General features: G+C 36.0%; 1 protein-coding gene across 5 annotated transcripts in view; it reads left to right on the top strand.

The window, feature by feature from the left end:
* MPP7 (MAGUK p55 scaffold protein 7) overlaps window positions 1-16,021 on the top strand; it is a 229,527-nt gene extending 213,506 nt beyond the window's left edge. For all 5 annotated transcript variants that reach the window (XM_043967389.1, XM_043967388.1, XM_043967387.1 and 2 more), the window contains 4 exons: window positions 5,847-5,940; window positions 7,023-7,131; window positions 10,213-10,356; window positions 12,257-16,021. In XM_043967389.1, the coding sequence (XP_043823324.1) occupies window positions 5,847-5,940; window positions 7,023-7,131; window positions 10,213-10,356; window positions 12,257-12,436 (527 nt within the window). In that variant the 3' untranslated portion in view covers window positions 12,437-16,021. The remainder of the gene's footprint in view (window positions 1-5,846; window positions 5,941-7,022; window positions 7,132-10,212; window positions 10,357-12,256) is intronic.
* Window positions 16,022-16,272: the final 251 nt, after the last annotated feature.

Here is a 16,272-nt window from a genome sequence, read left to right as displayed (position 1 = left end):
TGACCTCCAGGTTAATAACCTGTAATCTAGAGAAGGGCTCCCCAGTGCTCTGTATGGATCCCTGGTGGAGGAGTTACCAAAGGATATGGGAAGGAGGGAACATCCCCATCAACAAGATCATAGGTCCAGTGAAATAGATTTTACCCCAGCTTAAGGGTGATTTATATCAATGAATGGATATTAATTTATACCCTTTTAAGAATTGTCAATTTAGGAGTGTATACTTTGGGGTGTGGTTTTTTTTTTGAAATTTTTTTCCAATTGCATGTAAAAACAATTCTTACCATTTTAAAAAAAAATTTTAAGTTCTAAATTCTTTCCCTCCTTCTTTCCTTCCTTCCTTCCCTCCCTCCCATCTCCCCTCCTTGAGAAGGCAAGGAATTTGATATAGATTATATATGTTCAGTCATGCAAAACATTTCCATATTAGCCATGTCATGAAAGGAAACAGACCCCCCCCCAAATAAAAGTTAGCTTTAAAAAGTATATTTTGATCTTCATTCATATTCCATCAATTCTTTCTCAGAAGGTGGAGAGCATTTTTCATCATAAGTCCTTCAGAATTGTCTTGGATCATTATATTGCTGAGAATAGCTAAGTCTTTCACTTTGATAATTGCACAATATTGCTCTTCCTGTGTAGTGTTCTCCTGGCTCTGCTCATTTCATTTTGCATCAATTCGTATGAGTCTTCCCATGTTTTTCTGAAAGCACTATTCATCATTTTTAGCACAATATTATTCCATCACAATCATATGCCACAACTTGTTCAGCCATTCCCCATTTGATGGGTATCCCCCAATTTCCAATTTTTTACCTCCTCTAAAAGAGCTGCGATAAATATTTTTGTAAATATGGGACCTTTTTCTTTGATCTCTTTGGAGTACTGACCTAGTAGTGGTATTGTTGGGTCAAAGGGTATGCATAGTGTTATAGTCCTTTAGGCATAGTTCCAAATAATTGCTCTCCAGAGTGGTTGAATCAGTTCACAACTCCACCTATAATGTATTAGTGTCTCTATTTTTCCACATCCCTTCCAACATTTATCATTTTCCTTTTCTTTCATGTTTGCCGATCTGATAGATGTGAAGTGGTACTTCAAGGTTGTTTTAATTTGCATTTCTCTAATCAATAGTGATTTAGATAATTTTTTTTTCATATTACTATAGATAGCTTTGATTACTTTGTCTGAAAAATGCCTGTTCAAATGCTTTGACCATTTATCAATTGGGAAATGACTTGTATTCTTATAAATTTGACTCAGTTCCATATATATTTGAGAAATAGGCCTTTACCAGAGACACTTGTAAAAAAAAATTTCCCCAGCTTTCTTTTTTTTTTTCCTAATATTGCCTACATTGGTTTTGTTTGTGCAAAAGCTTTTAAAATTAATATAATCAAAATTATCCATTTTATATCTCATAGTGCTATCTCTTGTTTGTTCATAAATTTTCCCCTTATCTGTATATCTGACAGGCAGAGTATTCCATGATCTCCTATTTTGCTTGTGGTATCACCCTTTATGTCTAAATCATGTTCCCATTTTGACCTTTATCTTAGTATGCTATGTGAGATGTTGGTCTATACCTAGTTTCTACCAAACTGCTTTCCAGTGTTGCCTGCACTTTTTGTCAAATAGTGAGTTCTTGTCCCAAAAGCTTGGATCTTGAGCAAATACTTTCTTACCTAGGAACTGATTTTTCTGATCCTATAAAATATTTTGGTTACATTTTAGTTTGGAAGGCTACAGTTCTCCCAGAATGTCTTTGGGAGATGTGAATAATAATTGTTATTTTTCAAATACATTAATCATCAGTTAGAGATTAAACTATAGCTTTGATTATATTAATGCAGAATTTAGTGTCATGATTTCCACACACAATGAAAAGAGCATCAAAAGTTATAATTAAGGGGAAGCTAGGTGGCACAGTGGATAAAGCACTGGCCCTCGATTCAGGAGGACCTGAGTTCAAATCCAGCCCCAGATACTTACTAGCTGTGTGACCCTGGGCCAGTCACTTAACCCTCACTGCCCCACCAAAAAAGGTTATAATTAAGCAAAGATGTATACTCTTATTAGTAGATTGAATCTGCTGTATCAAATTTCTGTTTTAATTGTCTTTAGAACTATCTATAACTTAAAAAGCAAAGAATTTTTCTCTCAAGTTAGATGAGGGGCAGCTAGGTGGCGCAGTGGATAGAGCACCGGCCGTGGAGTCAGGAATACCTGAGTTCAAATCCGGCCTCAGACACCTAACACTAGCTGTGTGACCTTGGGCAAGTCACTTAACCCCAATTGCCTCACTAAAAAAAACCAAAACAAAACAAATCAAGTTAGATGAAGTCATGGTTCAATAAACAGAAATGTGCAATTGGGAGTGTTTGCCTTGTGCTTGCCTTGTCTTTAATCTATTTTTCTGCTTTAGGATTGGCATCAAAGGGAAATGAAGAGGGGGCAGCTAGGTGGCGCAGTGGTAAAGCACCGGCCCTGGATTCAGGAGTACCTGAGTTCAAATCCGGCCTCAGACACTTGACACTTACTAGCTGTGTGACCCTGGGCAAGTCACTTAACCCTCATTGCCCTGCAAAAAAAAAAAAAAAGAAAATGAAGAGGGGGCAGCTAAGTGGCACAGTGGATAAAGCTGAGTGACTGTTAGCTTCACTGAGTTTAAGTTTCCATATCTACAAAATAGTAAGAATGATCCCCCTCATTCTCTGCCTAAATCACAGAATTCTTGTGAGGATCAATTCAATTTGGTAAACATTTTGTAAGCTGCCCTGCCATTCCTAAAACAGCATTCAAACGTAAACTATAATTGTGTTTAATACATTGTATATAAAAATGTACATTTGGTTTCCATGACTCAAAACTAAGATTTTTTAACACCAAATCCAATGGACCATTTCTGCTCTCCCAAACATTTCAGTTATGTGAAGATTGTATCTGTGACCTAATGATATGAAAATGAATTCTACCTTATATGCATCAATATCTGTCTGATACATCTTCCTCCTACAAACCCATGTTAGGTTCCTGACACAGAGCCCTTGCCCATGGAGCTTTTGTGCATCAGCCATGAACAAGAGGGACAGTTTTGATCTCATTTACTACTTGACACTTTGCTTTATCTTCTCTCCAGCAATTGCAGTTTCTAAGCCTAGTTATACTCTGTACATTTTTCTCTACTGCCCTCCCAAACTCCATTCTTTTCCAAATCAATGGCTTTGGGGGCAGCTCAGTGGCTCAGTGGATAAAGCACCGGCCCTGGATTCAGGAGGACCTGAGTTCAAATCTGGCCTCAAACACTTGGCATTTATTAGCTGTGTGGCCCTGTGGAAGTCACTTACCCCTCATTGCCCCACAAAGCAAAACAAAAAACAAATCAATGGCTTTGCTTTCACCCAATTCCTAGATTTTATTGTATTTCCTCTTCACTTCTGAAGCCAATGGACTCTTTTTCCTTATCATCTCTTATTAACTAGCTTCTGTGTCTCTCATTAAGAATTATGGGCTTTGAATTTTCCACTTGGTAAGACAAACAGAATGAGGTTGTGGTAACCTGGCAAAATGTGTAGAGAGCTGGTGTTGGAGTCAGGAAGACTTGATTTGAAGGCCTGCCTAGAATACACAGGGGCTGTGACCATGGGCCAGTCACACTGCTTCTCAGTGCCCTGGACAGTTCTCAAATGCCATAAGTAACAGACCTCAGTAGAGAGGCCCTTTCCACAACGGGAGTAGCTTACATAGAAACAATCACCAACCTGCTATTCTCCCGTATGCCCCTCCCCAGAAGAAGAAAACAGGTCTGGTCACCAAAGTACCAGGATTCTTTTTATGCTCAGAGGGTTAAAAATGGCTAATTAGCAAGAATATTTGGGGAAGATTTATGAAAACTATTTTTTAAGCAAGAGAACATCATTTTCATAGATTTTTCTTTTAGAGGATTCATTCTTATCTCACCACAGCACTTGTTTTCACCACCCAATTGACCGATCATATATTAAGTTGTTGCATTTTTTTGGTTATATCTTATCTCATTAGCTAAGTTATAAACTCAGATCCTTGGTCATAATGGTTTCAAAGATCTTTGATTTTGTTTATGTGGCCATTCCCTGCATAGAAGTGCTGTAATAGAGTTTCTGAAGCCAAAAAATTCTTTTAGCTTTTTTTTTTTTTTTGGTTGGGGCAATAAGGGTTAAACTACTTGCCCAGGGTCACACAGCTAGTGTCAAGTATATGAATCTGGATTTGAACTCAGGTCCTCCTGAATCCAGGGCCGATGCTTTATCCACTGTGCCACCTAGTTGCCCCTCCAAAAAATTCTATAATCCTGCCATTAATCTGATGGTGATTCTCTCCAAACTTAGCTGGACTAGTTTTCAAACAAACAGTGGCCTCTTACCGCTTTTCTTTCTTGGAAGGAATTGCCACAGTTTATACTTTACTGATCTAGCTTCAGAAACCCTGGGGTACTTCCATACCACCATAAGGCATTGGGTTAGGACTTTAGTAGAGAGTGTATAATTATATAACCAGTAAATATTTGTTGAATTAAGTCATATCACCAAACTGAATAATGCTTCTTTGCCACTATGACAACTTATGCCCAAAATACATGCCCTGAGTTAGTTAAGTGCATTGCTGAATAAGATCTCAACTTCTGGGCAGCTCCTCTAGACAACTGCTTGCCAGACCTGAATTTTTGAATAGTGATCATAAGATCACAGGATCTTGAGATGGAATGTGGCCTCACTGAGTTCCTTACTATTAAAAAATATATTCAAAGAAATCTCTGTGGAACTTGTTTTTTAGACAGAAACAAAATTGCATAATGTACAAAATGATGTCAGGACTTGAGAATTCAAGTTGTCTAAAGTTAGCCAAACTGGTAGTAGAAATATGTTTGCATAGGTGTAGCAAAGTTGCTGTTAAAATAACATTACCATTTTCACATACACTCTTACACTCTTAAGTTAAGACATAATGTCTGCATTGTTTTAAAAATTGTTACTGAGCTGGTAACTGCCTTTATTATGATATATCTGCATATAAATCATGATTTTTTTTAGTTTTTACTTACAAATATAAACACAGAATTCACCTTCCTTGAGGTGCCCAATTATAGGTTAGTTTCACATATTTCTTTCATGTAGTAAAATTTGCTAACACAAATTAATTGAAAGGATAGTCTTAATTATTGAACTATTTTAGCATTCTTTTTTTTTAATGAAATCTTATCTTTAAGTCTATATAACATAAGGTCTGTGACTTGCTTTAGGGAATAGGAATGGATCGTTGTGTGATTTGAGGACAGCCTCATACAGTGGGAAGAACACTAGCTCAGGAATCAAAATGCCTGGGTTCAAATCCCAGTTCTATTACTTACTACTTGTATGACCATGTACAAATCTTTTAACCTCTCTATGCCTTGGTTTCCTTGACTCTGAAAAAAGTGGGTGGGTCTAGATGACCTCTGAGGTCCCTTTTAGCTCTAGCACCACAAGCTAGATCCTACTTGCCCCAACAGCCTTGGCCTGTGACTTCTCTTTCTGTACAATCTTTATTCCATAGTGATTTTCTTTACTCCCTTAAATCTAAAAATGATCCCTACACAAATGACTCATAAATCCATATTTTAGTTATCAAATACCAGTGTAATGGCATCTGAATGACTGAAACTTTACTATATTTTAAAATATACTGTTCTTTTTTATTTGTGATGCTGCCATTTCTTGCTTGTAGATTTGTTGTTTAAGGACAATAGCCAATTTTCAGCATATGTGTATGTGTATAATGATGGTAGGTAACATGGAACTTATCTAAAACTATTTTTAATTAAATCACAGACACAACCAGAGCAAGAAGAAGCCAAGAAAGTGATGGTGTTGAATATATTTTCATTTCCAAGCATTTGTTTGAGACAGATGTACAAAATAACAAGTATGTAGAAAACCTTTTAGAAGTCTAAAAGTAATTGCTAATATTGCTATTTGTCATGTGTGGTAGCCGAGTCTCTTTTTTTCTCTTTAGAATTCATTTCAACTTTCAAAACATCTGAAATCCCAAAAAAAAGTATCATTTTAATAAGTGATTTTTCATAGTCTGAAAAGAAAAATGAAAACCCGTACCCCCAAAATATCTAGCAATGTTACACTTTTCTTTAATGCATTTTTAAAAAACTAAAAGCATACAGAGTTTTAGAGGAGGTTAATACTTATATTTCTTGCTACTAATTTAATATTTATTTTTGATAGCATCCCTTTACAATAGTGCGTTTAAAATTTATACTAGGATATCTGCGTTCTGAACAGACATTTCCTGTTCTCATTAAATTCATGACCTACATGAAAATCCTGCAACCTCACTTCCCCCCTTCTTCTCTTGCCCTCTCCACTCTTCAAAGATTTAAGTTACAGTAACTATTATTGTGGTAGCACCATTTGCTTAAATATTTTTTCCCAATTTTACTATTTGACCCTAAATATTTCAGGGAGCAATGTGTGTTTTAAAACAGGATTGTGGGATTTTATTGAAACTTCAAAATGTTCCTTTCTCTTTGGCAAACTGTTTGTATTTTTATAGCATATAATCAGCTGCCCCAGTTCCATTAACCACCATCCTAGTTCCTCCTTTACTTCTAAAGCTGAGTTTGGATATTCTGGAGCATGCAATGAAATTTCAGTAGTTTCTATTGTTTAGCTTATCCACTGTTTTATTGCATTGCATTAGTTCAGAAAAGGAGGTGATGGAAAACATTAGTGTGCTGTTGGACCAAAGTACTTTTTTCTGTTTAACTGTAATACAAGCAGGTGTTACTGATTTGAAAATGTAAAATAGAAGATTTTTTTCCCTAAATTGACATGTTGAAGTACTTGGCAGTGTTTCTTTTTATAAAACATGGTAAAAATCACATATGTTAAGCAAAAAATATCTTTTACATATGAATTATCTCTTACAGAGTATAATTTCTTTTGAAAAATTGAGAACAAACCTGATAGAACTCTGCCTCTGATTTTCTACAGGTTTATTGAGTATGGGGAATATAAAAACAACTACTATGGCACAAGTATAGACTCTGTTCGGTCTGTTCTGGCCAAAAACAAGGTTTGTTTGTTGGATGTTCAGCCTCATGTAAGTAAGCAAAACACTTGTCAGTGTACTTTGGTATCAAGTAATTGATTACTTTCCAGGAGAAAACTCCAATAGAGATGAATAGTATCAGCTCAATTTGTATTCCACACTCTTCATGGCCATTTAGAGCCTTTCTGAGATGAAAGAGACATTTAAAAACAAATTGAGAAACCTTTAATTTAAAAAATAAGTTTCTTTGAAAGTTTCACCATTTTCTAAAATCTGCTTTCAGAATCTCATTACTTTGGTCGATTTTTGTTGACTTCTATGACGCTTGCTAACACTCTAAATCAGTGTTTAAAAGTCTGTCGATTTTTCATGTATTAGCCATTTTAAATTCTATAAATGGTATGGTAAATGAAAGCTTTTTTCTGTTGAATTCACAGTCTTCTCTGCTTGCTATTTGTTTTTCGTGCTGTAAGGAAATTCTATAACGTTTTTACATTTAGCTGAGAAATCTTATTTTGACTTTTTGTTGAATCAGTCAATGAACAGGCGTTTATTTAGTGGCTATTGTCCATGGGCTAAAATATTAAATCTTCAGCAGACATGGTACACTGTGCAGGAATACAACGAAACTTTCAAGGAGCTTGCATTCTATCAGGATGTACTGGTGCCTACAGTAAAGAACTTTGCATCAGTAGATTTTTAAAGGAAAATAGTCATATTGGTCTAATTCTTCAATGTCTAGCTAGTTATGTTTGTAAGTTTTTTCATGGACCACTCTGGTTGGTAAATGTTGAAATTTAAAGAGTGAAAATATTTTTTTCTCTTGAAAATTCATAGCAGTTATCTTTGAGGAAATTAAAGTGCTCATTATTTCCATTTATATCAGCCTATTGTGGTTCTCTCTCTATCTGTCTGATTGCTCCATGTTAGACTCTTTCCCTCCTTTTGCTTGCTGAGGACCCTGATATGTGACCTCTTATTATGTACTTTCTGCCTCAGTGAGTCTTTTGGCTCCATCTCTATGCACAAGACTCTACTCAGAAATTCTATCTCTATCCTTAATCTCTCTTTTTAACTTCAACTAGACAAATGAACAAGTGTTTAATTAAACCATATGCTGGGTACTAGGCTAAGTGCTGGGACTACAGAGGAAGAGGCTAAGCAGCTTCTACCCTCAAGGAATGGGGGAGACAGTCTGTAAATACTGTGTAAAAACAAGCTGTACAGGATAACTTTGAGGGCATTTTAAAGGGAAGTAACTAACACTAAGGAGGATCAGGAAGGGTCCACAGACTGACTTTAAAAGACAAATGGAGGATTTTGTATTTGATCCCAAAGGAAATAGGGATGCAAGGGATTTTATTGAATGCACAGGTCAATTGGGCTTGATGCAGTTTACTTGCTGAGCAGTGGACATGATGCAGAGAGCTCTCGAGGTAGGGAGACTATTTCAGTACTCCAAGCTTGTGATGAGGAGGGCATACTGGAGGGGGTTGGCAGTGTCCAAAGAGAGGGGGTATAGAGATGTTACTAAAGTAGAATCAGTAGGACTGAACAGCAGATTGGCTGTGGGAAGTCAGAGAGAGTGCAGGATCATGGATGGTGCCTAGGTTAGAAGCCTGGGTGACTGAGAGGATGGCAGTGCCTTCAGCTGCAAGAAGGAAATCAGGAAATTGAGAAGAGGGGATTGTTGCAGGGGGTTGTATCTGTCTCCTACAAAATTCCCCCTTTTTAATTGATAATTATCTTTGTGCCAGTCACCCAGGTTCATATCCTGACTCTTCCCTCACCTTTAACTGCCTTAGCCAGTCAGTTTCCAAGTCTTATCAGCCCTACTTTTACAATATCTCCCATCCATCCCCTTCGTTCCACTCAGCCTCTGTCCCAGTTCAGGTTTTTATCACTTCTTGCCAGCACTACTGCAGTAGCCTCCTAAAGGTCTACTTGCTGCCCATCTCTCCCCTCTGTGGTCTTTCTCCCATGAAGCCACAGATCGATATTCTCAAAACATAAACCATGTCACACCCCTCCCACCACCATGCTAAGAAAGAAATGCTTTTCTTTCCTCTCTAGGTCAAAACACAAAATCCTCAGCCTAGCATTTAAAACCCTCCACAGCCTGATTCCTATTTATCATTCAAATTTTATTGCTTATTACTCCCTTCACACACAATTTCCATTCCACAAAACTGGTTTGTTAGTTGTTGCCCCTATAAAACAATTGATCTGCAGCTTCCCTGTCTTTCTACAAGTGGTCTTCTGTGTCAAATATCCCTCCTCACCTCTTCCATTGGTTCTTCTAAAGCATAACTGAGGTGCTACCTTGCACACAAGGTCCTTGCTGATGTCTTCCCCTATGCAGTTGCTAGCACTTTCTCAGTTACTTTGTGCACATCCTGTATTTTTTATGTGCATGTCATATCTGTCCAATAGAATACAAACTCCTTTGTGTGCAAGAAGTATTTGTTAAATTGAATTGAATCACACTGTAGCATCAATGCCTATGGAAGGTGGTTACAGGGTGTTCTGTAAATGGGGTCTGCATTGCCCATCTGAAACCGATTGTTAAAGAGCCCTTTATATCTAGGCTTCCTTAGAAATACTGCTGAGATTGTTAGAGTTTGTCCCAATCTCCTTTCTTAATTACCCTGAATCAGTTCATAAATGTCTGAATACTTCTACACAGAGCATGCGGCATAGGGACAAAGATGCATCAACAGTCTTTGTCCTCAGGGCACTTAACATATACACAGGTATACAAAGTATACCCGAAGTAATTTCAAGAACTTGAGATGCATGTTTTCCCTACAGCAGTGAGCTCCTAACTGAATAACATTTCTTGAGCATTTCATTTGAAAAGCATCTCTTAGCAGTTTGCATTCAGCACAAATCAGAACATCCTTTAAGATCTTTCCCCATAAACAGGTGGATTTTCTACCATCTTTTCAGAGGCCTCTCATGGTTTTCAGCCAAAAAAAATTTATCAGCAAATTAGATGCACTAGAAGACAAGTAACCTTGAATTGAAAAAGAATTCAAGCACTAGCTCTTTGCCTAGAGTATTCATTTTTGCTGTGCATGTTTACCTGTTGAGAAATGTGGCAAACTCATCACAGTCTCTTCTTTCTCTCAGACAGTGAAGCATTTAAGAACACTAGAATTTAAACCATTTGTTATATTTATAAAGCCTCCATCAATTGAACGTCTGAGAGAGACAAGAAGAAATGCAAAGATTATTTCAAGTCGAGATGACCAGGGAACGGCAAAACCCTTTACAGTAAGTATATTAGCAGGCTGCTGAAATATGCGAGCAGCCCTGTATGAGCTCATGGTATGGTGATCAACTTTGGAAAGAACATAATGTTATCAGATCATAGAACTTTAGTTCTGTAAAAATTTAGCATAGTCCTTAGGTATAGACTCTTTCTTGCTTCTGTAGATGCTAGTAGCTTATACTTTGCTAATCCTTTTCATCTTTAAAGTACAAACTAAAATCTATCCCTGAGAAAGATGAATTACAGATAATCAAAATTCACTTGTGTTGGCAAGTATATCAGGGATCTCAGTATGCAAATGTTAGATATTTTTATTACCCAGGACATTTTATGACTTTTAACAAATTAAGACTTTTTTTCTTTTTTTTTTTTTGGTGGGGCAATGGAGGTTAAGTGACTTGCCCAGGGTCACACAGCTAGTAAGTGTCAAGTGTCTGAGGCCGGATTTGAACTCAGGTCCTCCTGAATCCAAGGCCAGTGCTTTAACCACTGTGCCATCTAGCTGCCCCCCAAATTAAGGCTTTCCAAGCCAACCTCAATCACAAGAAAATGGGGAAAAAAATTAAAGCTATTCTTTGTACTTGCTTGACCAATCAGTGAAAAATACCACAATCTGCCATTTTCTTTCTCTTGCTATTGCCAACCAGATTTATCACAATAACATAAATGTTTAACAGAATGGTATGAATGAGAGTATCCCAGAGTTGTACTTGGAAAAACAACAACTATTTTACTGATTCAACACAAGTAGAAACTTAGATAAATTCTGAGAAGTCAAATATTTCTTTTGTCATTCACGTGCAAAAATGCTGGTGCTATGCATATTTCCTATGGGTGCGATTAGAAAGACAGACAGATGAATGGAGGGCCTGAGCAGCAGCATAGCCATACAGACAGTAGGACGTATGCAGGCTCTGCAGTGGCTATTAGAGAACCACTCGTTGTTTGCTCTTTGCTTTTGAACCCCAAACAAAAACATACACAAAATAAATTGGGGAAAGCTATGCCAAAGCTATCATTACACTTCATAAATATATTTTTTTGTTTTTTAAAACTATTTGACCCCCTACCCCCCCCTCCCCCAAAAAAAGCCACTACTGATTTTAAAGATTCCTTTTAGTAGTAATGATTTTTCTAAAAATCCAGGCATCCATGTTTAATAGTTTTCATGATAATAATTCACATTACCTAATGTTCTTGATGTGTAACCTGCCCATGTTCAAATTTCCTGGTTCAGTAATATTGCTACAAAATAATATGTAGCACTAAAATGAACACTGAAAATTAGTTATATTTAAAAGGTTTTCCATACTTTAAAAATATGATAAGATAGTACTGGGATTTGGTATACAGACATATAATCATGGGTCACATAAAAAGCTACTTTTTTTTTTTGCTGTTGTTTCAGAAAGTGAGTGCAAACCATTGCTGAATTAGACATGAGAAGACACAGGAAAGCAATAATAACCTTCCTTTTGAAAATGTACCAAACTCTAAAAAAGTAAAGTTAGTGTTCTTTAAAGTTAGTCATAATTCCCCTGCTAATAATGAGTATATATAATGCAGTTGGGCAAAACATTATTACAGTAAACAACTGAAAGCATTTTCCCCCTGGTATTTTTGATACAAAAATGTCCCTGTATTAATCAGTGACTAATTATGTTTTTAAAAGATGAAAAAAGGAAAGATCTGGGTGTTGGCAGGAGTATATTAGGAGGTTCAGACAGATGTGATGAAAAGTGATGGCTTCTGAAAATTGCAGTTAAAGAATACAATTCTAATTATTGGAGTGAGGGGAAATGAATATTAACTCAGAACTAGATACAGTACTTACAGAATATCTGTATTTGATATCAGTGTGAAGGGATATAATTGATTGATTCTTTAAAATGTTTTTTACAGGAAGAAGACTTTCAAGAAATGATTAAATCTGCACAGATAATGGAAAGTCAATATGGCCATCTTTTTGACAAGATTATAGTAAATGATGATCTCACTGTGGCTTACAATGAGCTAAAATCAACTTTTGACAAATTGGAGACCGACACCTATTGGGTCCCAGTGAGCTGGTTACATTCATGAGACTGAAAAAAGAAAATGTTTCAGAGGCATCTTTTAACAGGGTCAATGCTTAAAAAGAAAGTAGTTGCCATTTTGGTGGAAGGGTTTTTTTAAATTTCTGTCACTGATTCAGTTACAATTTTGATAAAGTTGAATGCTGATATTATTTTCTTCTTTAAAGTCCTTTACCAGACTGAAGGTGTGCAAAGATCTAAATTTAATTTAAGTGGAGTTTTGCCCAATTCTCTATTCTGAGCTAAGCTTTGAAACATCTGGTTGTCTTTAATATAGCTATATATCCACGATGAGGTTTAAATTTTTGTTTAAAAGAGAAGTCACTAAAGACTTTAATATATATTGGAGATCAGTGCTTCAGTAGTCTCAGATGTGGTCACTGCCATAAAGTTTGCATGTTAGCAGTCGAAGGTAATATCATTACTTTAAATTGCAGTCCTTGAGACAGACGGGCAGGACAGCTTCAGTTTTTCTGGATAGATCATCACGGTTTTAACTGGTCTAACTATCAAGATGGATTCTCTTGCTGTCCCCTAAAGTCTAAGGTTTTGGGTTTTTTTTTTTACCTTTACCATATATTCACAGTGTGTATATTTAAACTCTTTCATAAATGAATTGCCCAGTGAACTATAAAACATATTCTGAGAAGGGTTTGCGTGCTGTGAACAGACTTTACATATGTTTGTAGGTGGTATAACAAAGACTTTAATAAAGGAAAATAGGTTTTTATTTTAATATTATATATGGAACTTTACACAATTTTCCTTATGGCATTAACACTTTATAAGTTCAGTGCTATCTTAAGATAAGTAACAACAGAATAACTTCTTATTTTTCATCATCGGCAAAAATTTCTGTAGTCATTTTAAAGTAGATTTATTTGGTCACAAATTTTTTCCAATAAATGATAGGAAAGTGTTTCACATTCAAAAAACAGATATATATGTATAGGTAACTGTTACAAACACACTCAATAAGTGTTGCACTGATTTATTTAAAATTATAAGCAATTTATTACCATATACTTGAAAAAACCCAATTCTTTTAAATGAGAAAACTTCACATTTTAGCTTTTATTATTATGCTGTTGAGACAAAGATCCATTTTTAATATTGACTAGACTCCATCTCAACTGCCTTCATTTTTTATAACAGTAAATGAACAAATCATGTATTTATACACGATTAAATGTGATTTTTCATTTTTCTTGACTTACTACTGATGTGCCGAACTCAGTAAAAAGCTTTAAGATGCCTGTTACCTGCATAAGTGAATTTGCCCTGCAGCTAGAGTGCAGTAGACCTTGCTAACCAAAAATCATCACATTTGTGACATTCAAATAAGAAATGAATTATTTTATGTTCACATGTAAAGAAGAATTTAGATGTCTTGTTTAAATACAAAAGAATTTAGTGAATCTTTATATATTTATGAAAGGGTTGAAAAGGGATAGTAGGGTTTTTAAATTCCTTGTCAGTATAGTTATTCGTAAAAATAGATTATTTGTGAAAGTGTAAATTGAAGAGGTGGTTTTGTAAATCAGGCTCAACATTCCATGTAAATATTTGACCATGCTTCATGTACAGGTGGACACCAGTTTGTTGTATTTTAAGTGCATGTTGGATAGCCTGGTTTCCCAGCGTTTGTTTCAGGCTTATCAAGTGAAACAAGTAAAATATTAAAAACAGAAACCTCAAATATTTCACTGGACTCGACACATATTGTTTCTTACCACAGATAGCTAGAACACAAATTTTACTCAAATCATAATAATAATCAGTAAATACTCTGTCAAATTTTTATTACTGTTTATTACAGATTTTTATTGATGTTCCAGGCTCACATAACTAGTAACTTGTTAATTTAGGGATGCCAAGTCCGATGCTGCTCAAGCTGCTCTGACTGATGGCCCTTGAAAGAAATGTGAGTCCTGGATAAATATTTTCTTTTTTTGTACACTCATGAAAATGTCCTTTAAATCATGGCTACCTGTATAAAATATGTGTTATTTAGCACTCTTTCTCACCTCCCTAACCTTCCCTCCAAAAAAAACCCCAAACAAACAAAAAACCCCACACTCTCTGGAATAATCCAGACAACTGAGGCAGTATTGGACTTTTCAGAATGTCACTGTCTAAATAATTGCCCTGTTTCTCCAAGTCACTTTGTGTACAGATAAAGCCTTAATTTAGTGCACGTTTAGTTCTTTTGTTGTTGCTAAGAAAGCCTTCCAGACTTTCCTCTTACTATAAATCTGAAGAGAAAAGAGTACTGTTATTATATAGTTAATTGAAAATAATAACACCAAATACCCAAAAGGATATATTCTGATCTGTTTCATTTTGGATCATACCTAGAAAATATTTATATGTGAAGGTAGCCCATTCCTAATATTTTAATAAATGAAAGTGATGGCAATTTGAAAAGGTTTGCACTTGAATAATGTCAGCTAGTGACACAGTTGAGCACACTTACTTTTAGAACACAATCCTGTATTTTAAAAACAGCTTTAATTAAAACTTAATCTGAATTTTTTGGACTTATAGACAGCTAGAGGGATTTGCCAACATCGTGTAGCAAGAGGCCGTTGATTCTGTATTTTGCCTCCTAACACGACAATTGCTTTATGAGCCTCACTGTAGCTCTTGGCAGTAGCTTAACAGACATATCCCAATTCCCAGGCTGGATTGTCAGCCAGCATTGAGAGCATAGGGAACATTAAATTTTTAAAAGTCTGTGCATTAAAAAGCCAAGTTGGATATAAAGACAATCCAAGATCAGGATGGAAAATATACACTCCTGATTGACAAACTGATACTTCTTGTTGTTTAGAGAAGAAGAAGTGTGGGACTGAATATGAGGGAGTCAGTAACTGCAGTGAATTTTCATTTTTCCTAGACATTCTTTACCTAGAATGTACATATTACGGCACACTCTCATTACTGGCTCTGGATATGTAGCACTCAAGAGTTTCTGCAGTTAGACGTTGGCCACATTTTTGTTCATGCTTCTGAAATAAAGTGTTTTGAATTGGGTCTCAGTTATTGATTCACCATTGTAGACTAGAATGTGCTTTTACTGTGACATTCAGCCACATAGGAGAGCTCTTGGTGTTTGAGGAACTGTCATTCCTGGTACTGTGTCATGACTTGAAGCCATTTTCCATCACGCTAGCAAGGACCTTCACTTTTCTGATCCACATCACTGTCATTATAAAAACTTCCCCAAGAGAAAGATGCTATTATTTATTTCTTCTCTCTCTTTCTCTCTCTGTCTCTCTGTCTCTCTCTCTCTCTCTCTGTTTCTCTTTCTCTTTCTCTCTCTCTTTTTACTAATAAGGCTTTATAGAAAACCCCAACAGAAGACTTTAATGTTAAAGTATATGCAAATTGTGATGTGTAGAGTTGTCTGAGACCTGTTTGACTCTGTTGGTATCTCGTACTTTGCTGTTTGCTGTAGCAGAAATGAAGTTAAAATTTTGTACTGTCATATCCAGCACCATACTTGAACTTGCCATCAATTTCTTAGTTGATGCCATACCTGAAATATAAATTTACTTTCTTTCACTGAAAAATAAATTATTGACACATCTGTACTGGGTGTTTTGATTTTAATAGCTTCTCTATGTGCAAGGCAAGTGCCATTAGTTTCTAAGAAAAGTGTATCATTCATTGGCCCTCACAGGCACCTCCCTTTTCCTCCTCCCCCCTTCATCTTCCTCAGTCACTTCTTTGCAGCTTTGTGTTAGATTGTATGCTGCCTTGAAGTAGGGAACATTCAGCTTTTGCAACAACAGTTGTAATGAGCACAAACAGGTAGAAAACTGAAGTTACTTGGTCAGT

The sequence above is a fragment of the Dromiciops gliroides genome, chromosome 5, assembly GCF_019393635.1.
Source record: "Dromiciops gliroides isolate mDroGli1 chromosome 5, mDroGli1.pri, whole genome shotgun sequence".
Classification (NCBI taxonomy): domain Eukaryota; kingdom Metazoa; phylum Chordata; class Mammalia; order Microbiotheria; family Microbiotheriidae; genus Dromiciops; species Dromiciops gliroides.
Note: the sequence above shows the minus strand (reverse complement) of the source record. Positions and strands in the feature narration are given on the sequence as shown.